This window comes from Echinops telfairi, unplaced genomic scaffold, assembly GCF_000313985.2.
Source record: "Echinops telfairi isolate 266 unplaced genomic scaffold, ASM31398v2 ScPeMD7_12;HRSCAF=54, whole genome shotgun sequence".
NCBI classification, from domain to species: Eukaryota; Metazoa; Chordata; class Mammalia; order Afrosoricida; family Tenrecidae; genus Echinops; species Echinops telfairi.
Genome location: NW_022103909.1, coordinates 8,821,829 through 8,845,640, shown reverse-complemented (window position 1 = coordinate 8,845,640; position 23,812 = coordinate 8,821,829). Strand labels below are relative to the sequence as shown.

The following is a 23,812-nucleotide window of genomic DNA, read 5'->3' as shown; positions in this document are numbered from 1 at the left end:
GAACCCTGTGTCGGGCTGCCATTAGTCAGAATGAACTTGATGGTGGTAGCATATATGAACTTCAGAAGTACAACTATTTTTGACAGGACAGGAATGTTTTCCCAAGTTTTTATTGAAGAGGTCCTTCTTTGTCTTTTAAAAATAGCCACCTTGTTCGGAGTAATGAAGAACTGAAGAGGGAAAAAAGTGAGAAACAAGTCAGCAACAGTGGGTTTAAGTGCTTTGTATTATTGACTCTGTCAGGCTGTGCATTACGCACTTTACTGTCGTTATCACACTGAATATTCACAGCAGCCTCATGAAGGTATAAGGATGCGTTTAAACCTCCAGATTGGGAAGCAGAAGCTGACAGAGCTAAAGAAATGAGACAGTAAGCTGATGTTTTAGGCTGGATTCTCTAGAGGAGCAAAATCAATGAAGCATAGATAAATACAGAGAGAGGAATTTATTTCAAGAAAATGGTTCGTGATGTTGTGAAAACTGGCAAGTCCTAAATTCGTGGGTCAGGGATTGGGCTGGAAGCTTCTATTGACTCATGGTTGTCGGTAGTGGTGGGATTCAAATAATTTAGCACCTGGGTTGCTGCCCTAATGCCAGTTTTAAGAGCATATATATATGAAAGATATACTGGAAGGTAGTTTATTATTTCATATGGCCATTACTTAAATAAGAACAGTTAAAGAGGAACCCAAAATGAAGTTATGTTATGAGTTTTAAACTATTAATGAACAAATATTAAATAAAATCTGACAAAATATATATAACTGTTATTTAAGATATTTTCATATTGCTTCTTGATTAGTGTCTTTACTTGCAATATTCCTCACTTTGATCCAGGCATCATTGGCTATGAGATTTAGCCATAACCATCTTTTCACTGTAGAAGTAGGATCCCATTTCTTTAGAAGTAGGCCAAGTGGACAATAGTCGTTGTGTTTGATGTATTAGAAACAGATGGCTTTTCTTTTTTCTTTTTTAATCGTTTTATTAGGGGCTCATACAGCTCTTATCACAATCCATACATACATCAATTGTATAAAGCACATTTGTACCTTCATTGCCCTCATCATTCTCAAAGCATTTGCTCTCCACCTAAGCCCCTGGCATCAGGTCCTCATTTTTTCCCTCCCTCCCCTCTCCCCCCTTCCTCATGAACCCTTGATAATTTACAAATTATTATTTTGTCACAGATGGCTTTTCTTATGTGAACATATTATGTTCATCTTTGACAAACCCCTTTCTGTCTCTGCTGAACTTATATCAATTGTTCTGACAATATTTTTAGCTCTCTGAACACTCTGAGGAGTTGCATAATTCATTTATCCTATCTCATGGGAATTTGGGGTGTGACACACAACTGCAGTGAATAACAGTATGTCACCCTCTGGTGATTTGGTACGTTTTCGCTCTATGTTATATGTTTGTTTACTAAAGTAAAAAATGCAAGGAAATAGAAATATGTTTCATCAAGTTTTAAGAAAAGAATAAAAATGATAAGCTTAGCTTATTCTAATTTTTTATTCCTGTGGATGGAATGTACATTACTATTGGTGCTCAGAAATATGGTGTTGAGCAGCTGACCATTAAAAAGAGTAAGGAATATAAATTTGTAATTTCCACATTGGGCAGCTATGTAGACACCCTTCTAAGAGAGAACCCTGATTACAAGTACCATTTTAACAACTGATTTGCCAAACTCAACAAACAATTAGGTATTGGTTATGTCAAACCAGTCTGAATTGGGAATCCCACCACTGCACGTAGGGCCTGGTGAACCTGGCAGATGTCAAAGCCTGTAAGTCAGGCAGTGGGCTATCGGCTCACATCCTAAGGACCAGAAGTCAGAGAATGACAAGTTGAATGCAGGACCAAAAGAAGATAAACTCTTTACCAAAACATCAATATATGAGGTGGATTTTAAAAATCCATGGAAAAATTCCAGTATCTTTTAAGTCTACTTTTTAATGAATTGTTTGAGGCCCTCTTGTATATTGGATACAGGTCACACCCCTAAGGAAATTGCTCTTTCAATTGACTGCTCCCTTCGGGTCGTAAAATGGAAGATCATTGCACAGTATCTTCCAAACCACTGAGAACCATGGCCCAACCCACTTCTAGCAATCATCACAGCTAGTATTTGAACCCAGATGGTTCAGCTGCCCCAGGCTTTATTTCCACAGTCATGGTCTCCTCTAACCTTACATATTATAACTTCCTTACAAGATCTCCGCACTGCAGTGTTTACCCTAAGTTGAACCTTGTTGTCGTAATGTGTTATCAAATCAGTCCTGCCCATAGCGACCCTGTGCACAGCAGAGTGAAACACTGCCCAGTCCGCGTCACCCTGCACATGTTCCTGTGCCTGAGCCTCTTGTTGCAGCCACTGTGCCAGGCCACCTCATTGAGGGCCTTCCTCTTTGTCTCTGCCCCTCTCCTTTACCAACCATGGTTCCTTCTCCAGGGACTGGTCTCTCCTCACACCATGTCCACAGTACGTAAGCAAAATGAATCTTGCCATTCTTGTGGCTAAGGAGCACTCAGGTGTACTTTTTCCAAGGCAGATTGGCTTGTCTCTTTGGCAGTCCGTGGACTTTCACCATTCTCCTCCAGCACCACAATGCAAACACATCAGTTCCTCTTCGGTCTCCTTTATTCAGTGTCCATCTTTCACATGCATATGAGACGATTGAAAATACCCTGGTTGGGTCAGGTGCACCGCAATCCTTATTTACTTTAAAGAGGTCTTGTGCAGCAGATTTAACTAACGCAATACTGATGGTGAATCCAAGGAAGACAAGATCCTTGACAATTTCAACCTTTCTCTATTTAGCATGCTGTTACCTATTGGTCCAGTGGTGAGGATTTCGGTCTTGACATGGAGTTGTGATCCATACTGAAGGCTGCAATTCTCGATCTTCATCGGCAAGTGCTTCAAGGCCTTCTCACTGTTGTGTCATCTGCATATCCCCAATCCTTCCTCCAATCCTGATGCCACATTTGTCTTCGTACAATTCAGCTTCTCTGATGATTTGCTAAGCATACAAATTGAATAAGTGTGGTGAGAGGATGTAACGATGACAGACAGCTCTCCTGATTTTCAACCATGCAGTATGCCTTTGTTCCATCCAGACAGCTGTCTCTCTCGATCCATGTACAAGTTCTGCGTAAGCACCAATGTTCTGGTAAAGGTGAACATACTGTGCACCCTTTCCACCTATTAATGTTAGGTAGCTAGATTTAGGGACTGGTGGGGGTTGTCCCTTCCTTGCCTGAAAAGACCCCCCATAGAGGAGGGTGGAAGGAAATCAGGCAACCATTGAACGCCTATGAGGACCCCAGGAGCATGCTCACACTCAAGCCCCTGAGCCAGGTGGGAGGTACACACCTGGGCATCCAAACGAGGCCCAGGCTCATGACATCACCCAGGATGGCCTAACTCAGCCAATGGGGTCAACCAATACCATCCGCCACACTTCCCCAGCCAGAGGTTTGAAATATCCTGGGCTGTGGGAAGGCCTCGCTCTCTTACCTTGCTCCTGGGCAGAGACAGGTGGAGGGTAAGCTCTCCTTCACCCACACAGGGGCACATGCGCCCACTTTGGGCCTGCTTGGGACACACAGCCTTTTGGCCCACAGCCTCTAGAGTTCTTGGGCTTCTGACCTCCCAGGATCCCCCTAAGTCCCACACGTGGGTGCTCTTTTCTACCTGGTTGTCTATGTCCAGTTGTGAGCCCCTGCGCAGCTTGGCAGGCTTCCCTGAAATAGCATGTACCCTTTTGAGACGCTAGCACCTGAAACTTGTCCCGCCCTTCATAAAAACCCACTTGAGTGATACACGTGCTTCGTGTGAATCCTTTCAGCATTCGAAGCAAGGAACCGAGGTATAACCCACTTCAGAAACCGAACGTTTCCTCTATGGAAGTGTTTCCATAGGCTTCGTCTTTGCCAGACATCCTGGTAGGATCTAGGATGTCTCAGAGTGGTGCCAACAGTGGTTGCTAATGAGAAAGACGGGCCTCGGGTTCACCCAGAGGCGCCTTGGAAAAAGGTCTAGCCCTCCGGCACCGTTTCTGCTCTGATATTTGTGGGGCTGTCATGTGATCGATTTGACTTTTAAAAAAAAGATAGAGTTGGCTTTATGGCAACTGTTGTAGGTGTTTTGGTTGGTATATGGATCTTAGGAACACAGTCATTATTTTCAAAAAGTTTACACTCAGTGTCAAAACAGACATCCACACAAATGTCTTTTTCTTAACCTTTAGCTGTCTAATCCCACAATGGCTCAGAGCCTGCGCGTTGGGTGAACAAAATGAATGCTGTCTCCCTCTGAAGAAGTGCTGCCCGAACGACTGTGCCCATGGTTACCTTCAACATCTTATCTTCTCCTCCCGTGCCTGGATTTTACCTGCTTCAAAGAGGTTTTATGTCTCTTGGGGCCCCTAAACGCTGGTTATTAAAGGAAGGATTGATTCATCTATGAAGGTCTAGGAAATTTCATAAAGAAATATGTCTTGGACCAAGATTCTGCTTTTCGTATTTCACAGTGTGGCTAAGATGCTCATATAAAGAGTTGTATGAAAAATAAGGTCAGCCTGCACATATGACTTAGGATTTGCTGCTTTTCTAAAGCTTTTAAAACCATAGTGCCAGGTCTTTTTTTGTATTATTTCCTTTTAAAAAATGAATTAATAATATGACTGTGACACCTTCCCCCATCATTAGTTACCGGCACAGGAAGAAAGATTTTTAAACGTAAGCCAAGCCTTAAAAGCATGCATCAGCAAAACATCTGGAGCTCAAGTCCTTACGGTTATGGGATTTGTTTGAAAATACCATAAAAAATATATATGGTATGGAGAGAAAGCGTGCTGAATGCGGAAGCTGGGAACTTGCCCTGACTCAGGCCTTTTAGTGGGGTGACCCTGACTTTGTCAGCAGGATCACGAAGCCTGCGTTCTTCATGTGTAAAATGAGCTTGTCTACATTCATTCATAGTCCTCATATGGGATCTGTACACTTCCCCGAGACTCAGCTATTGTTTAAAAAAAAAAACCCAATATTAAAACTATGCTGGGGAGATAAGGATTAAGAAGAAACCAAAGCTAGCCTGCAGTAAATGTGTATGGGATGGACATGGCTTCCCTGTTGCCTCAGGGCAGGGGGAGGGCGATGTGCCTCCAGGCTCCATCCCCCTTTACAAATGGGACACCAATCGTTCCTCCCATGGCACTGCACTGGTGTAATGGGCTGGATCATTTATTGCAAAGGCCACACAGAATTCTCACATGATACCCCAAATTCAGTGGGGGGGTTGTTATTAGGGAATTGAATAGGTTACCACTAGTCAGGAACAATAAACAGTAAGGATACAGTGGACTATAGCAACATCTCTCCTCAGCTGGGGCAAAGTCTCTCCTCGCATCAGCCTCTCAGCCAGTTGTCCCTTGGCTTCTGCCTCTGAGGCCCAGGAAGCCAGCTGCCTGTCACTCTGGTTCGCAGCTCCAGTCTCAGGCCAGATGAGAAGGTACCCATAGTCTCGATGCTGATCCTCTGTGCCACAGCCTCTGGTGTTACTAGCTCCACATCTGGAGGGGCCCTAAGGGATGGGTGAGTAATTGAAGAGAAGACATAAGAGACAGTTTTGGGGTGCTCACCTCTATAGTATCTGGAACCAGGTCTAGGATTGAAGGGAGAGAAAATGTATTCTTACATCAACTGATATAGTCTCGGGCAAGCAATTACAGATAACCACATACATAACAAAGTGGGCAGTACCTTAACCCTAGCGGTCCCTGGGTTCATTGGAGGAGTAACCTACACCAGTGCTGGGGGCAGGTCAGGGGGGTGACTGTCCCCTGAGCAGGGAGAGCAATTACAACAGATAGATAAAGCTCCCAGCCAGAGAGCAATCAGCCATGTGCTTGTAAGAGGTGAATTTAAGGTAGCACTCTTATGGGAGGACATTGTGGGGATTAATCTTAGTTATGAGAGTGCGATTGGGACTCATCTCTAACTCACAAGTGTGAAGGCCTCCTTTCACCCAGAACCCCGGCCTCTCAGGCTTCTTATTTATGAGAATAAAGAATTTGTCCGCGTACACTGTCTTCCCCGTCCTCAGTTTCCCAGTCCCTGTGCTCTGCCAGAGACGCTGGCTCTTCATGCAGAGGTCTTGACGATGCCTTTTCTAATGGTCTTGCAGATTTTCTGTGCCCCAGGTGGCCCTTACATTTGAGGACTTGCTTTGATGGAAGGATGGTTTGTCTTGTAGCTGACCATGAAGAAAACTGAAGGATGATGTCATACTCTCTAGTAACGATGTCTTACCCGGGCCCTCAAGGAAGCAAAGGGGGTGATGTGATTCACACCCTCAACTAAGACCATGATTTATCTCCTCCTTCAATTAATCCTGTCCTGGAGAACTTCCTCCAGGATGGGGTCACAGCCATAGCAGAGTCCAGAATTACGATGCAGTTTAAGGAATTATGTCTACAAGGGCCATATTAATTGATTGCGTCTCATAGACTTCCATCTAGTGATAAGAAAATTCAATATTTAAAGTTAGGAAAGTTAAAAAGTAACACTCAGCCCCAGCCCTCTACACAAAAGCAATTTTCTTTTTTTAAGATCATTTTATTGGGGGCTCTTATAACTTTTATAACAATCCATACATCAACTGAAAGGCAGGACTGGGGTCATGATAGTGGGGAGTGAGGAAGCCTCAAGGAACCATAGGAATATCATGTGTTTCATCAGTGCTATACTGGGCCTTGGTTGACTCAACCCTTTCTTATGACCCTTCTGTGAGGGGATGTCCCATTGTCTACAGATGGGCTGTGGGTCTCTTCTCTGCCTCTCCTCGTTCTCAACCATATGGTTTTTTGCTGTGTGTCTTCTGATGCTTGTTGGATCCTGTCGACACCTCATGATCACACAGGCTGGTGTGCTTCTTCCATGTGGGCTTTTTGCTTCCCTGCTAGATGGCCGCTTATTTAACTTCAAGCCTTCAAGACCCCAGACACTATATCTTTTAATAGCCGGGCACCATCAGCTTCTTCACTACATTAAAAGCAATTTTCTTAAAGGCATTTACACCAGAGGAGCTTTACTGTATACATTGAGACCCTGGGTGTTTCTTTCACATAGTGTTGTCTCCCACAGGTCTGTGTCTACACAAGTAGATTTATCTTTTTTAAACGGCTACATCATATTTCATTGTGTATGCCCCTGATTTACATTTACCTTGACGGGGAGTCCATTTGACTCCTGGCAACCCCAGGTGTTACAATGTTACTACCCCGCAGTGTTCTCCTGACTGGCATTTTACAGAAGCAGACCGTCGGCCTTTTGTGTGCAGTTACACAGTGAATTTGAACCACCCACCTTTAGGTTGGTAGCCAAAAGCAAGCTGCATGCATCACTCCAGACAAAACCAAGCCCACGCCCATCGAGTCGATTCCGACCCAGCGACCCTCTCTAGTGTTTCCAAAGCTGTAAATCTTTACCGGCACACATAGCTGCGTCTTTCTCCCACATGGCGGTTTGCAGGCCATGGCATTCCTAGCAGTGCTTAGGGGCCTGGTTAATTTGTCTCATTGTGTTTCACGTCTGTTTTCATTTATAACTGAAACTCAGTAGAGTTCCCCTCAAGGGTTTCCTAGGCTGTAATCTTATGAATTGGCTGCTAGCTGCAAGGCCATCTGTTCTAACCTACCAGTTGATCAACAAGTCAAAGGATGGAGAAAGATGAGGCTGCCTGCTCTCATCAAGATTTACAGTCTTAGAAACCCATCGGTTCAGTTCTGTTCCACCTTCTTGGGCCACTGAGTCAGAATGGACTATGGCACTGGGTTTAGTTTTACAATCTGTGTGCGGGAGCAGATTTCCAAGACCTGAAGGTGGGTTCAAACCAATGACTGTCTGGTTAGCAGATGGGGACTTAACCATGGCTCCTTTAGGGTGCCTTTTTATTTAACAAGTCACATGTTAAGATGCCCTAGTGGCACAGGGACTAAAGCACTCAGCTGTGAATGGATGGGCTACTGCTTGAACACACCACCCGTGCTGCTAGAGAAAGAATCTGCACCATCAAGAAAAGCCACATGGCACACAAGTACTCGTCACCTGTTAACAGGTATGAGTTGGCATCTACAGCAATGAACAATAGGTTGTTTCCAGAATACCCCCTGTGGCAGTTACAGCATCTCCTGTCAACTTGAGCGATGGGGTGGAGTCTAGCCTGGCAATCAGGTCTCAGCTTGATGACCTCATTTGGAGGCGCGATGGACATAAAAAGCTCACTGGACGCCAGACCCACTCTCTCTGCCTTCCCTTTCTGTTGTTGAGACACTCAGAGAGCTGGAGGAGACCCATGGAGACCCGCACCAGTGTTGAGATACTTCCACTACCACTGGGTCCACAAGACTCTCCACCCACTGCCCTGTGATCTTTCTGCATTCAGCGTCATTGCATGGCTGCATGAGTCTGAAGGGGAATTTGTGGACTAGTATTGGATATATGGGCTAATATCGGACTTATGGACTTGATCTGGACTGGGCTGGAATGCTTTCTTAATATACAATTACTCTTTGATATAAAGCGCTCTCATATACCTACGAGTGTCTATGAATTTGTTTCTCTGGTCAACCCAGACTATCCCACCCCCACTCCCCATCCCCAGTTCCAAATAGTGGAGCTGATTCATTTTGGAAGTCTGCGCTGGGAAGAAGAGTATTGAGACCCTTAAGGAAAATAAGTGGCTCTTGAAGTTGGGTAATGGTAACTTTTGGGTTCACCTGTTGAGGTGAGAGACATTTTAGCCTCTTTCATCCTCCAGCTGATGACCAGGTACCAGCTCACCTTCTTCCAGGGTACTGCGAAAGGGGCTCACTGTGGGGTTAGCCCATCTCTCCTTAGCAGACCTCTTCTGGAAGGAAGGTCTTTCTCCATTGTGAACAGGCCTAGAATGGGATTATATAAGTAAAACTCCTTTTCTTTTAAAAATAAATTCTTTGGTGAGCTTTGCTTCTTCAGTGCTATCAGCAGCACACCCATGCATTCTGGCCTCCTCCATTCTGGCCTTCTCTGTCCTACTGGAGAGAGGCCAGCTTCCTAATGGAACGTGAGCCGTCTTACTGCAAATCAAGATTTATCACCCAGCCCGGAAGGCCTGGCTGCTCCTCGCATTTGCAGCCCCTCCAAGCTACCGGCATCAGCTCAGAGATGAAGGCCTCTTTTAGGCCTTCCCTCCCTTCCCATCCCCAGGCCCAGCCTCTGAGCCACAGGTATCATCTGGCATGATTTTATAAGCTGCGCCACTGGCGCAGATGCGCTTTCCTGAGGAATTACTTTCATTTCTGAGTCATTTCAGGAAATGAGACAGTACATCAGAGGTGTTCTTCATTTTCAGACCCCTGGAGAGCTCATTTTCACCTGGGATTTCTAACCACATGTGGGCAGTGCTTTTATTTACCCAGATGTGAGAAATAACAGTCCTGAACGGCTCTCTTCCAGAACAGCCCACACTTCCCTGCAAAATCCAGCGTCGAGGCCCAGAGGTAGCTGCTGCCCGTATTAATGCAAACATTTCTGAGGCTTTGGTTTCAGGCTGTTGGTGAACATGCTGTGTGTATGGGCATTGGTGCAGGAAAAATATAATTTAGCGACAGATTTAAAAGGTAGTCTGGAGTGTCTCTAATTACTGTTTGTTTGGTTCACCATCACCTCTTAAGTGGATTTAAGCAAGCTCGGGGGTAGGGAACGCAGTGTTCACATTACAGTCAGCCATGCAGATCACATTCCAACGAAAAGTACTGCGGGGAGTGCACCATGTAGCCATTTTTATAGATGTATTCCACTGAATCTTAAATGTCGTGAGAGCTGAGAGCACTGGGGAAGGGGCATTTCCCATTTGCCATGCACGTATTAGCATACAGCTTACCCCCGTGTTGGGTAGAAGAAACTTATGATTTTTTTCATTGGCCATAATAGGGACTCTTTGATTTAAGGGGTCCTAGAATAGTGGTTCTCAGCGATAGTTGTGCCTCGGAATCAACCGAAGAGCTTTGAGAAAGACGGCTATACCTGGGTCACACTTTCAGAGATTCTGGTTTAATTGGACTGAAGCCAACACTGGGATCTTTTAAAAGCTCCCCAGAGCACCAGGGCTGGAGAACCTCAGCCCCCAAATGTGACCACTTGAGAGAGTCTCTTCCCCAGGGCTCTCAGCCCAGCTGCACATTAGCATTACCTAGGGAGCTTTTAAAGACAAGCTCGCTTTGATGCCCGACCAATGAAAGCATATTTCCAGAGTGGGAGTCAGTCTGTTTCGAAAACTCCCAGGAGGGGGGTCTGTGCACCAGAAAGGGTATGCTCCCTGGCCTTGGATTACCAGCTGTCCCATATTTTAGCTAAGGGGAAGTGAGAACTAGAAAGGCCAAAGTCTTGTTCAAGGCCAGACCCTAGTTCTTGTATAGGACTCACGTCCGATGCTTCTCTTTCTGCTGCCTAATGGTGTGATCTGCTGTTGAACTGTCCCCAGCTCACTGTGTGCCCGTGCGCAGCGGACTGAAATGCTGCCCCATTTGTGGTCCTTGACCACATCTCTGCTGAGGGTCTTTCTATTGTGTGCCACAGGGTTTTCATGGGCTGACTTGAAAGCGGACCACCAGGCCAGTTTTCCTAGCCCACCTTAGTTGAATAGCTCTGCATCTAATTTCCACTGACAAGGGTACCTGTGGTACATTGGGCAGGAATTGTACCCACGCTGAAGCCAAGAATTCTCCCACTGAGCCTCTGCCGCACCCACTACAGCCTGATACCACCCCCTTTATGTTCCTCTGTTGTGTTTAATGGTGCCTCCTCGTCCTTCAGGTGATGACCCTGTCTCCAAACGGCCTTTTCTGGCTGCCCACACACGCTTCTCCTCCGGTCCCGGTAAGATGCATGCAATTCTATCCCAGTAGTACCTTTCCTCTCCTCTCCTCTTGCACTGCCAGCTCCAGGAGAATAGGACCCCTCTCTATCCCTGGTTGGCACACAGTAGTGCCCGAGGTAATATTTGTTTGAGTTGAAGTTTCCTAATTTATTTGTCAGTTGCTAAAAATAACTGTTCCTGTAGTCTCATTTCTAAAACATGAATTCAGAAAGCAAAAATTAGTTCTTACCAATTCCAGGCACACTGTACTGGGTCTCATATACAAGTCTCTCCCCCCGACCCTCCCTCCTTTCCAGGAGAGCACTTTGGGGAGACAAGGGTGAAGAAAGATTTGGCAAAAGTATTTTGATGCAGGATAATGAAAACTATTTCAGTGACCTTACGTATTGGTGAAGGTATTTCCAATATCCAAGGGCCTTTGAATGATGTACTTTAGTAGCTTCAATGACAGGGAATGTGTGGCATTGCCTTAAGACAGGAAGGTGTCTGAAGACAAGAATGCTATGATTCTCACAGTGCACCGAGACCTCTGAACAGCCAGATTCCATTTTCCTCCGGGCTGTGAGGTAGAAAATTGACAACGTGTAGCCTCACACTGCCCTGCCCTGCTTGTCTGGTTGTCTACACTGGGAGCATGCTTGCTTCCCTGTTTTCCAAGTGTGCCCTTTGGAGCCTCCTTTGTTTTTCGGGCTCAGGAATCTCCCATGTTCTTCCCAGGAGAATCCCGAAGGAGGGCTTTCTATTTGATGAGGCATCAGAGAGAACAGAGTTGGTGTTCTAGATGACTGAGTCATTATTCTGTATTCTTAAGTCATCGGAATACGCTGAGGGATAAGGAATGTTATCTCAGAACACTCATTGTTCATTCATCCTGAGTCAGGGCCTTGGTGCTTTCTCCTGGCGCTCATGCTTATCTCTGCAGCACTGGGCACGGTTGACCACCCTTCCTTCCTGAAATTCTCTCAGCTGCAGGCTGCCCGGGTGTCACTTCACCTTGATCCGCTCACAACGCCCTTGTTCTTTCTCAGCCTCCCTTGCTCACCCCTCTTCTTCTGCCTGGCCTTTAAACTCTGGTGTGCCAAAGCTTACCTCCTGACCTCACCCCCATCGGAGCTCATTCCTTGGGTGATACCACGTGCACTTCCGGGGCTATGAGATGGAATTGACTCAACGGATGTGGGGTTTTATACAAAAATATATATTAACCATTTTTATGTTGCTGTTTTATCCACATATTTATCTCTAGGCCCTGCATATCTCTTGCTTCCAGTGGCCTGCTTCACCTCTTCATTTGGTCCATTTGATTGTCTAGCAGATATTTCCAACCCAACATGTTCAACAGTAAATTCTTGATTTGTCCCCCTCCTCTGCACACCTGCTCATCCTCTTCGGTTTCCTCTTCAGCCGTGATTGAGCCCAGTTGCTCAGGTCAAAATACCTGATACCATCTTTGAATCCTTCTTTTGTAACGTACCTGATAATAGGACTGTTAGTATCCACCCCTCAACTCACTCCCACTCTTCCACCTGTATCCTAACCACACCTTTTGGAGACTGTGGCAGCTACTTCCTAAATCCTCTTCTGCTTCCACATAAGCACCTCCAAGCCTCAGGTTCACACAACAGCCAGATGATCCTTTGTTTTCTACACTTATATGGTTTCCCATGTCTTTTCTACATACAGCATACAATGCACACTTGCAGCCATGCACTGCAAGGCCCCTGCATTTCTGTCTTGCCCCCTTACCTCTCTACCTGCCCCTCACTGCACGTCAGCCACATGGCCGCCCCCTCTTCCGTGACACACTGTGCTCCTCTCTGCAGCTCCGTTCCCCCTCCTCACTTCCTCTCACCTTGAAGGTCCGCCCTCAGCTAAAATGTTTACTTGCTCACTCATTCAGTTCTCCCTCAAAACCAGCATCTGACTCGCCTCTTAAAATTGTACTCTCTTCTATGAGGGTGTTTTGTTCTGACAAACATTTCTCCACCTGAAAGCAGTATGTGAGAAAAATCCCATCGTTCCATGTACATTTTGAAACCCTCTTCTATGTGTATTAGTTTATTTTCTCCCATCTCCCAGTAAATTGCACACTCTATATGGGCAATGTTTTTGGGACTCATAAACACTTGTTGAATGAGTCTGAATTATTCTGATACTACTATAGTCACTAGAGAAAAAGGACATCATAGAGGGGCAGTGAGAACGCAGGAAACCTATGAGGTGAACTGACATGCAGCAACAAATGCGGCTAACCATACCAGTGATTGTGGGGATGGTGCAGGACCAGGTGATGTGTTGTCCTGTTGCACATATGGTCACAGTCATCAGACAGGGCAGCTAGCTACCCCTACACTAAACAAATTAGAGAATCAATTTATCTTTCATGACTTTTATATCCCTCTCATTTCATCCCATTTCTTTTAAAGCAAAACTTCTCAAATGTTATCTATATATGAGGGGGTAACCAAAAAACTGGAAAATAGCTCTGCTAGGCAGAGGTTTTGTAGTACAGATTTTTCCCACTAGGCAAGCAACTCACTCTGAGTTAGTGTACCCGGTGGCGTCTCCTGGGAAGGTACTCTCTGGTAGTAGTGAATTTTTTCATAAAACAATTTCACTCAAACCTCATTTTTTGGTGATAGCTGACTTCAGAGAACAGTGTGTGGCTGTGAAATTTTGTTTCCTCCTTGGGAAAAGTGCCACAGAAACTGTTGTGATGTTGGACACAGCTTACAAGGACAGCGCGATGGGAAAAACTCAAGTGTAAGAGTGGTTTTCTCGTTCCAAAAAAGGTGAGATGTTGAGCGACAAACCTCATTATGGAGATCCAACAACTTCCTGAACGGGCAAAATGTCTACAAAATTCCTGCACTTGAGTTCAAAGACCAACCATGGACCATTGAAGAGATGAGGATGTTATCTGGACTATCTTGGAGTTTGGTTCGGCGAATTTTAATGGAAGATTTGGGAATGCGAAGGGTCGCTGCAAAATTTGTGCCTCAGGTTCTGACTGACCAACAAAAAGAGCACTGAATGAAACATACCGTACTTTGAAAGAACAGCTCTGAAGCAACCCAGACTATTTTTCTAAGGTCATTACTGATGATGAGACATGGTGTGAGTCTTATGACCCTGGAAGCAAACATCACTTAAGCCAGTTGAAGACTCCATCATCATCTTGCCCCCCATCATCGGCAAGTGAAATCATAGATCAAGATGATCCTCACCTGTTTTTTTGATGTGACGGGAATATTGCATTTGGAGTTCATTCCACCCGGTCAGACTGTTAGTCAAGCTTTCTATTTAGAGGTTCTGAAAAGATTGAGTAACAGTGTGCAACAAAAAAAGACCTGATTTGTGGCAGATGGGGGACTGGTTTTGCCACCATGACAATAATCCTGTTCACGCAGTCATTTCAGTGAGCCAGTTTTGGGCAAAAAACAGCACGCCTTTCTTGCCCCAATCAACCTTGCTCTCATGACTTCACTTCATGCAACTTCTTTTTGTTTCTGTGAATGAAGAGGGACATGAAAGGACAGCAACTTGGCAATGTAGAAGAGGTGAAGAAAAGCACCGAGGGAGGTGCTGTCAGTCATCCAAACAGATGAATTGGAAAAATGTTTTCAAGAATAGAATCGCAGATTTGACAAATGCATTAAGTATCATAGCTTTGATTGGGGGTGGGGTGGATTTCAGGGTTTTTTGGTGTACCTCCTCATATATTAATGGCCTCTTCATTACTTATTTGTTATTCAGCCTCTTACCCTCCAGTGTCTTTTCTCACTGCGTTTCTGGAATTGGGAGACCTGCTTGTGTAGTGTTGCATGCTGGGCTGCGATCCGCAAGGTCAGCCGTTCAATACCACTAGCCACTCTGCAGGTGAAAGATGGGGCTTTCTACTCCTACAAACAGCCACAGTCTCAGAAACTCACAGAGTTCTATACCCTGTCCAAATAGCATCACTTGACTCAATGGCCGTGAGTTTTTTGGTGGCACAGCTGGTTATGCATTGGACTGCTAACCACAAGCAGTTCAAACCCACCAGCTGCTTCATAGGAGAAAGATGAGGCTTTCTACTCTCATGACGATTTCCAAGTCTTGGAATCCCCACAGGGGCGTTTCTAGTCTGTCCATAAAGTCACTATGAGTCAAATTGATTCGATGACAGGGCGTTTTGTTGTTGTTGTTGTTTTTCCAGAATTGCTTTTGGGTCTTTCAAAATCTGAGTGTGGTTGCTTCCAGTGTTTCGATCCTCATTTATCTTACTGAATCATTTTGTGGCTTTGAGGACAGTTTTCCAATCCCTCCCATACTTGGCTCCTCTCTTATTAGAACACTGTTTTCTCCTGAGTCTTGGGCCCTACATTCTGCCTCCTTGGCCTCCCTCTTGGATGCCTCATGTTCAAGGGAGGCCTTTTGATTAGTTTTCCTACCCCACTCACCCCAACCCTCCGCTCCACCTCTAATATTTGCCATTTGTTTTAGGGTACAAGAGACCTCAAATCTCAGATATAATTTAAGGATAACATTTATTAAGCCTTAAACAGAACAAAGACAAAGCAAAGACTCATCATCAACATGAGGGAGACCACCATTATTAGCACAAGATCATACTGGAGTTCAAGGGCTTATGTGGGATCAGAGAAACCTCTGATAGCACAGGAAACATAGCACAGGAAACAGCTACAGAAGATCAATGAATCATAGTTATAGGTGGGACTACAGAAGTGTGAATGAGACCCTGATTGGGACATGTACACTCTATTAGGAAAAATAATTTACAAAATTGACTCAGCGTCTCATGACCAAGGCAGTCAGGGCATGAATCATGCAACCCCAGTGAGGCAGTCTCTATTAAGGACACACCCAGGCCAGCCCCTAAAGGAGGCTGCTCTTTCCAGGGCTGGCTGGGGGCGGTGGGGGTGGTATTCTACTTTCTAATGCACTGGGAGAACAGGATTGTTCACATTCCTGGTAATGGTCAGAAGGAAGTCAATGGACGCTTAATCTACTGGAGGACTTTGCAAATGGGTTTTGGACTTTCCCTGTTTTACATAGCTTTTGCAAACCTGCTGCTCAGAATTTGAGCTCAAAATAAAATACATCTCAGTAAATGTACTACCATCCTCCCAATTTAAAATCAGAGAATCTTGAGGGTTTTCCTTGGCATCACTTATATAAACTGTATTCTGAATTTGTCTTCACTCTTTCCTCTGCTACCATATTAGAGCAGTTTCCCATTGTTTGTCTTCTGGAACCTTAGCAGTAGTCTAATCACTGGTCTGTTCTTTGTTTTCTTGCAACAGCAGAGAGCTGTGATGCTGTGGGGCCCTGCCATGGCTCCCCTTTGGGTGCATGGGGTAATGTGGCTGCCACCTACTCCTGGAGGAGCCATGGTGGCATAGTGGTTACACATCGGGCTGCTCACTATAAGGTCAGCGGTTTGAAACCACTAGTCACTCTGCAGGAGAGAGATGAGGCATTTTACCCCTGTAAAGAGTGACAGCCCCCGAACCCTACATGCTGCAGTTCTATCCTGTCCTGAACGGTCACTGCGGGTCGGAATTGACAGGATGGCAGTGAGTTTGGGCTTTGGGGGAGCCTCTTTATCAGCTGTATGTTGCTTCTTATCGCTTGGGTGCCTTTCAGCTACATGCACGAAGCTACTTCTGCTTCAGAAACACTAGTTTGCTCTTCCTTTTCCTTGAATGCTCAGCTCTGGCTGCATGGCCTCCTCCTTCTCATCCTTCACCTCTTAACATGAATACCCTCTAAGGGAATTCCTCTGACCGCTCCACTGAAAATCGTTCTTTATGCCCTATCCTGACAACCTCTTTTCTTCTTATTACTAAACTGATTCGGTGATTTTAAAATGATTTACTTAAAAAACCATTTTATCGGGAGCTCATACAACTCTGATCACAATCCACACATCCATCCATTGTGTCAAGCACATTTGTACATATGTTGCCGCCATCATTCTCAAAACATTTGCTTTCTGTTTGAGCCCTTGGTATCAGCTCCTCATTTTAAAAATATTTACTTTTTGTGATGAGATATAAACTCCCTGAAAGGAGACCGTTTCTGCTTTTTTCATTCACCGTTATATTTTCTCTGTCTACCCCAGTGCTGGCACAGAGCAGGTGTTGAGCTAGGGGTTCCTCTGTTTATATGTGTCCATGTCTTGGATTACCTGATATTGGGGTCCCCTTTCCTCTTTTAAAAGGAGAGAACAATTTAAAAGTTAGTTTTAACACTTGTCAGGTTTTTTTTCCCTGTACATATAATTGCAAAATCAAATAATACTACAAGATTTGCCATGAGAAATAGCAGCTTCTCTCTTTTTATTTTCTGTTCCCCAGAGGTAGATATTTTCAACTTCAGCTGATGTTTTAAAAAAGTAATTACCTCTTTTATCTCGAATTAACATACCGTTATTGTTATCATTTTTTTTTTTTCAGATTTAGGCTTGATCTGTTGACACAAAATTGAGAGTCTAGTCTTCTTTCCTACTTCTGCTTTTCTACCTATCGCATACAACGTCCCCAAACCACCCCTCCCATCACAGAACGCCAGCTTGCCCCGCTCTTTCTGTCAGCTGCTGTTCCAAATGTCTGGAAGTTCTTGCTGTCTCATCCTGTTTCAGAGTAGCAGTGTCAAAAGATGACTGTGAAGTCTATGATACTGGCTGCAATGAGCTTTGTTCTAGGGTGTCTTAAAACAAGAAGCCCACTGCCAGTTCTGACTCAGAGAGATCCCACAAGAGCGACTAGAACTGCCCCCTTTGGGGTTCCAACCTTCAGATCTTTCTAGTAGCAGAGAGCCTCCTGTTGTGTCCAGCGAGCTACTGGTGGGTTTGACAGCTGATTAGTTGGTTAGTAGCTCATTATATAAAGGACGACCACCCCGCCCCAGGGCTCCTTAGGGTAACTTGGATGGGATTTTTGTTTGTTTGAATAAGGAAGCCCTGGTGTTATTATTTTGAGGTCTTCTTGTTCCACGGTTCAGATTCTTGAGCGAAAACTTGACCAGCCTGAAGGTAAAGAGAAGAAGCCTCAGGGCATCAACATTAGATGCGGTCCTTCTTGTAATCTCCCTTTCAGTGTGTCCCCCTGGCCTCCCGGAGGCCTGTCGGAGTCTGGCTATCTGTCTAGGTCTAGGCCCTCTTTTGACTTGTCCCAGATAATAGATTTCCATTCTTCTCCCAGGCAGCAGAGAGTGAAGGAGGAAGAACAATGGGTTTTGTTTTTGTTTTCATATAGTGAAAGAGACGGAATTTGGGGGTCTGTCTACTGCTTACACTTCACATATCTTTTGACCTCCCCTTCAAGGACCCTGTGCTGCCAGCCCCCGAGGATCTCAGGTGGTTCTGCATTTTGAGAGTAATTGCCTCTAGCGTTCCAGCTTTAGGATTACCCTCTCTCCTGTCTGTTAGATCCATGGTCACTTGTGTAGGTACTCTCCAGATTTTAAAAATATGCTGCTATCTCTGTTGTTTTCTTTCTCTTTATTGCTTTTCTGCCCTAGCGGTATTTGAGAAAGTAGCAGAGCTAAATGCACGTGTTCAGTATACCATCTTTAAATGTAGCTCACACTAACATGAGTTTTCATTTCTGTGAGGCATCTGATGACACCTAATGAAACAGATTTCTATGCAGGCCGTTAAGTACCATTTTCCTTGACTTTCATTTTATTGGCTATGTAGAGAAGGGGCGGGTACGGTGGGGACTTCCTTGGTTCCTAGGGTTCTTCTGTTCTCTGGGCTACAAATGATTTATCCGGGGTAAGTTACTCTTATCAATTTTGCCCCCTTGCTTCTGTTGTTGTTCTTGTTAGGTGCCATCGAGTTGATTCTTGACTCACAATGACTTGATATGATGGAGTAGAACTGCCCCATAGGGTTTTCTTCCCTTAATTTTTATGGGTGTAGGTCACCAGGTCTTTCTTGCACAGAGCTGCTGGGTGGGTTTGAACCGTCAACCTTTCAGTGAGAAGCCATGTGCTCGAGTGTGCCTCTCCAAACCTGAAGGACCAAGCAATTGAAGTAGGTGATGCTAAGGTTTCTTTTTGCCCGTACTGTTGTTCAGTGTGGTCGAGTTCCATCGGACTCATTGCATCCTTGTGTACAACACAGCAAAGCACTGGCCCCGTGGTTCTCAACCTTCCTAAGGCTGCGGCCCAGTTCCTTCATGTTGTGGTGACCGCCCCGCCAACCATAAAATTATTTTCGTTGCTACTTCATAACTGTAATTTTGTTACTGTTATGAATCGGGCGACCCCTGTGAAAGGGTTGTTCGGCCCCCAAAGGGGTTGTGACCCACAGGGTGAGAAACGCTGTCTGGCCAGTCCTGCACTGCAGTCCTTGCTACGCCTCCGCTCATTGCTGCAGCCACTGTGTAAGTCCAGATATTTCAGGGTCTTTCTCTTTTCCCAGGCCAAGCACGGTGTTTTTCTCGAGGGACTGGGTCCTCCTGAATACATGTCCAAAGGACGTGAATTCGGTGCTCACCAGCTTCTCTTCTAATGTTGAATGAAGAGGCAGAGTTACAGCAGTCCCGGAAGACATGTGCATGTTAAGCTTCCCCTTGTAATGCCAGGTAGGCTCTACAGCCCAGACAGCTGCAAAGTCTGAAGGCAGACTGCAGCCACATTTTCTGAACAAGAAATGCTTAGAAGGTTAAATTTTCTGAGTTTTCCCCCCACCGTGCTATTTTCTTTCTTTCTTTTTGAAAAATCATTTTATTGGGGGGCTTGTACAGCTCATCACAATCTAAACTTCCATCTATTGTGTTAAGCACCTTTGTACATATGTTGCCATCATCATTTTCAAAACCTGTTCTTTCTACTTGAGCTCATTGTCCCCCTCCTTCTACTGTGCTGTTTTCTGATAGTAGTTTAGCTCCAGCACATACTTGGATTCGTGTTCTAGATAACTAGATACATGTTTGTTTTGAAGTGGGGAAACAAACAAACAAAAGTGGTCTATTCTGCCTCCACCTCCCCCTGCCCTGCTTTTTACACTCTGTGAAAGATGGTCACCCTGGCAACTCCCCGGAGGAAATGTGCCCCCCACCATGTGTGAGTGGATGATGGCCCCATCTCTATTTCCTCTCTCCTCCACGTGGCTGTTTCTCAGTTGGCTGGAAAGGCAGAGTGGCCCTTGCATGTCACTGTGGTTTTGCCTGTGGCGGGCTTGATCTTGGCCTCACTGCCCAGCAGTGGTCACTGCCGTGTCTGAGGAGAAAATGTGATCTGTGAAGCCGTTGACCTCCTGGCCTGGAGGCCAAGGAGGGGTGCCTGGGGGTGGTGCTTCGTGAATTAAGTTGAACATCAGAGCCACCTTCTACCAGTGACTGAAACAGACTCCCTGTGGAGAGAGGTGGAGGAAACCGTTTGTCAAAGGTCCTCAGCTTATTATGATATACTTGATTTTCTTTGTGTTGAGTTGTAATGAACGTATCATACAATTCAGTGCTTCAGTCGTCAAGAATGGCTGTGCAGTCATCCTCACAATCAACTTTGGGAACCCCCGCTCCCTGTCTTTTACACATTGATGCTGACTCCTCATCTCCCCTTTCCTCGTTCATGTCCCCAGGTAATCATCAGACCCATTACTGTCTTCATATTACCTCCAATCCCAATTTTCCTATGCGGATAACTATTTAAGACTAGGGCAGCCAGTCATCCACACCCTGGAGATATACAAGCTAACTAACTAACAGGGTAATGGAGTCTGAAAAATTCTACACACATCTCCACAATTCCACACATGCACATATCCACGGACAGAGAGGCTTATACATGCAAACCCTGTACTTGAGAGAAGGCATGCTGTTAGCACAATGGTTATGCGCTCTAAAGCTAGTCAAAACCCCACGGTTCCAATCCCCTGGATGTTCCATGGGAAAGAAGACCTTGCGATCTGTTCCCATCGTGATTACAACCCAGGCAACCCTATGAGGAGGTCGACCGTCTCATAATCAGCTCAAAGGCACACAATATATTTGTGAATATATATTGTACTTCATAAAGCAAAACAACCAACCAAAAGCATTCCTGTTGCCATCCTTGGTTCTGTTCTGTCTCATTTATTTATTCACTAAACATTTATTAGGGTCAACTGTGTGTGGCACAAGGGCTAAGTGCATCGCCGCTAACTGGTTCTAACCCACCCAACAGCAACTTGGAAGAAAGACATGGCGATCTGTTTCTGTAAGATTAGAGCCCAAGAAACCCTGTGGGGCACGTCCACGTCCACTTATCACATGGGGTTGCCAGAGTCAACATTGACTCAACAGTACCCCAGGATAGCAGCAGCAGATCCACTGTGGACACAGAGTCTGAGATGTCCGGGAGATTTGTCATTGAAGATGTCCCCTAGGCAGCTGGAATGATGAATCTGAAGTTCAAATGAGATGCCTGAAGTAGAATGGTTCATTTGGAGCCTATAACCTGAGATGTTCTCTGAAGTCATGTGGCAGCTTGCAGAGGAGAAGGCTTCCAAAGGAGCCCTGAATAGTTTCAGAAGTACAAATTTAGTCAGGGAGGGGGCACCAACCAGCACAGGAGACCAGAGAGATGGGAGAGCCTGTAGCGAATGCCGTGCTGTGAACCAAGAGAGGAGAATCTTCAACAGAAGTCGTGATCGGTTGTGCTAGAGATTTCTGAGATGTCAAGTCAGGCAAACAATGTCAAACTGACACTGGATTTAGTCACGTATGGGCAACCTTAACCAGAGCAGGGTGTTAGAGGTGAAATCCACGTTCGATGACTGCCAGCACCCCTAGGACTCCATCAGGATCTTGGACTGTGTGTGTTATAATGTCATGAACCCAGTGGAAATGGCTGATTAGAGTTGTTTTTACATTTTATGATCACCTCTTATCTTTATTGTTTTATTCTGATTACCAAAGCAGTATACACTCATTGTAAATTTTAAACATTAAAAAAATGTATCTGACAGAGCATACCCACCTTTATAATCTCCTTCCCTCACATATAACCACTACTAATAATTTGTGTTATAACCTCAAGATTTTTCTGTACACCTGCTACCAGTGATTACACTCACATACACTTTACAAAAATTGGGTTTCTAGGAAACACACACACACACACACACATGCACACATACACACTAAAGTATGTTACATAGCCTGCTTATATTTTATTTATGTGAGTATATTTTAAGATTATCGAAAAATGGAACTACGTGACAGTGGAGTTTGTTTTTCCCCATGAACTTTTTGAAGCCCCCTTTCTGTTCTAGGCACCTCAGGGCACAGAACAAAAGCAAAGTAATCTTTCGTGTTCTGGTATTTTCTGGATGTTTGCGTTTTCTTGGGCAATACCTGCTCTCCTGCAACACGCTGCGTGCAACATTCAGATGTGTATTTGTCTCTTTGTATACCTCTGTGTGTGTAGGACCTTTTCCTGGGGCAGGCACTCTAGGAAAAGAGCAATTTGGGCGGCAAAGGGCATCCTTGACATTTTGATGGTGGCATGTTTAAGGGGAGGGTCTCTTTTTTTTAAGATGGAAGGAATGGGAGTCTGTAAAAATATTGGTGGCCGGGAAAACACAGAGTAGGCTGAAAGCATAGGAGCCATGGCAGCACAGGCCTGTGTGCTTAGCTGCTAACTGAAGGGTGGGCAGTGTGAATCCACGCAGCGCCTCCACAGGGGAAAGGCCCAGTGATCTGTCCCCATAGAGGTTACAGCCTAGAAAACCCTATAGGGAAGTCTCCTATGTCGTATAGGGTCTTGATGACTTGGAATTGACTAGACAGGACCGAACAGCAACTGGGTGAACCAAACCAAAACGAACCCATTACTGTCAAGTAGACTTAGACCATAAAGCTCCTGTAAGGCAGCAGAGAGCTGCTCAGTGAGGTGTGCACTGCTCTACATCTTTGTGGATGCTGATCGCCACGACTTTCTCCTACTCACCTTTTGGTTGGCCGCTGGGTTTTACAGCAGCCATACCTCTCACTACTCCATACATCAAAATCCAAACTCACTGCCATTTAGTTACTCCCAACCCACAGTGACCCTATAAGACAAGGTAAAACTGCCCCCTGTGGCTTTCCAAGACTATACTTCTTTACGGGAGTAGAAAGCTTCATCTTTCTCTTACCAGGTGGCTGGTAGTTTCGAACCGCTGTCCTTGCAGTTAGCAGCCCTTTGGTTTAACCACTCTGCCACTCCTCCATAAGCAATAAAAATCCACAGCAGTGGAGTTCATTCCAGCTCATAGTAACCTTATATAAGGCTTCTGATACTTTGCAAATCTTTTCAGGAGCAGACAGCTTCATATTTCTCCCATGGAGTGATTGGTGAGTTTGAACAGCTGACCTTGAGGTTAGCACTGTGAGGGCTCCTTTAGAGGTAATATTGAGGTTTTAAATACTTTTTATATTCCATGGTTCAAAATCATGATTCCTTTCAGAGTAGCACTTTTCTGGTATGTATTGTGAGGATAGTTCAAATGCTAAAAATACATGTCAAAATATTACATAAAGAAAAAAGCAAACATGTCTGGATTTTTGTAATTTTTGCTTTTCCATGTGAGTTAGTTAATTGTGTCAGCCTGGCCGATAATCACATGTGGGGCTAATTGAAAGGCGGAGGGATAAATGGGTGGTGAGCCTCCCCTTTCTAGTTCTCGGGTCTCTTGCTTTGTGATGGTCACACCAGGGTGCAGCTGCCTTAGCAGCTCCCTGCTTCAACTTGCAAAATTGACTTCCTACAAGACATCCCCAAGTAGAAGCTGCATGGACCTATCCTGATGCAGCCCTGGGTGCTGGAGCAATCGTGTGGAGACCCTTGCTAGTGCTGAGATGCTTACACATTCACTGACTCAGCTTTCCTCCTGCAGTCGGC

At 45.1% G+C, this 23,812-nt stretch overlaps 1 protein-coding gene and 1 pseudogene across 3 annotated transcripts in view; both read left to right on the top strand.

Moving 5' to 3' along the window:
* LOC101641552 overlaps positions 1-860 on the top strand; it is a 119,062-nt pseudogene extending 118,202 nt beyond the window's left edge.
* ANO6 (anoctamin 6) overlaps positions 1-23,812 on the top strand; it is a 207,447-nt gene that overhangs the window by 43,093 nt on the left and 140,542 nt on the right. Inside the window, exon 1 of one of the 3 annotated variants that reach the window (XM_030884742.2) lies at positions 10,879-10,932. The exons of 1 other annotated variant lie outside the window; for it this stretch is intronic. Coding sequence is in view for 1 of the 2 variants with exons in the window: in XM_045287263.1 (XP_045143198.1) it covers positions 19,524-19,530 (7 nt within the window). In the remaining variant the exon portion in view is untranslated. Of the gene's footprint in view, positions 1-10,878; positions 10,933-19,508; positions 19,531-23,812 lie in introns of those variants that run through there. One more of the 3 variants, XM_045287263.1, reaches the window with a different exon arrangement.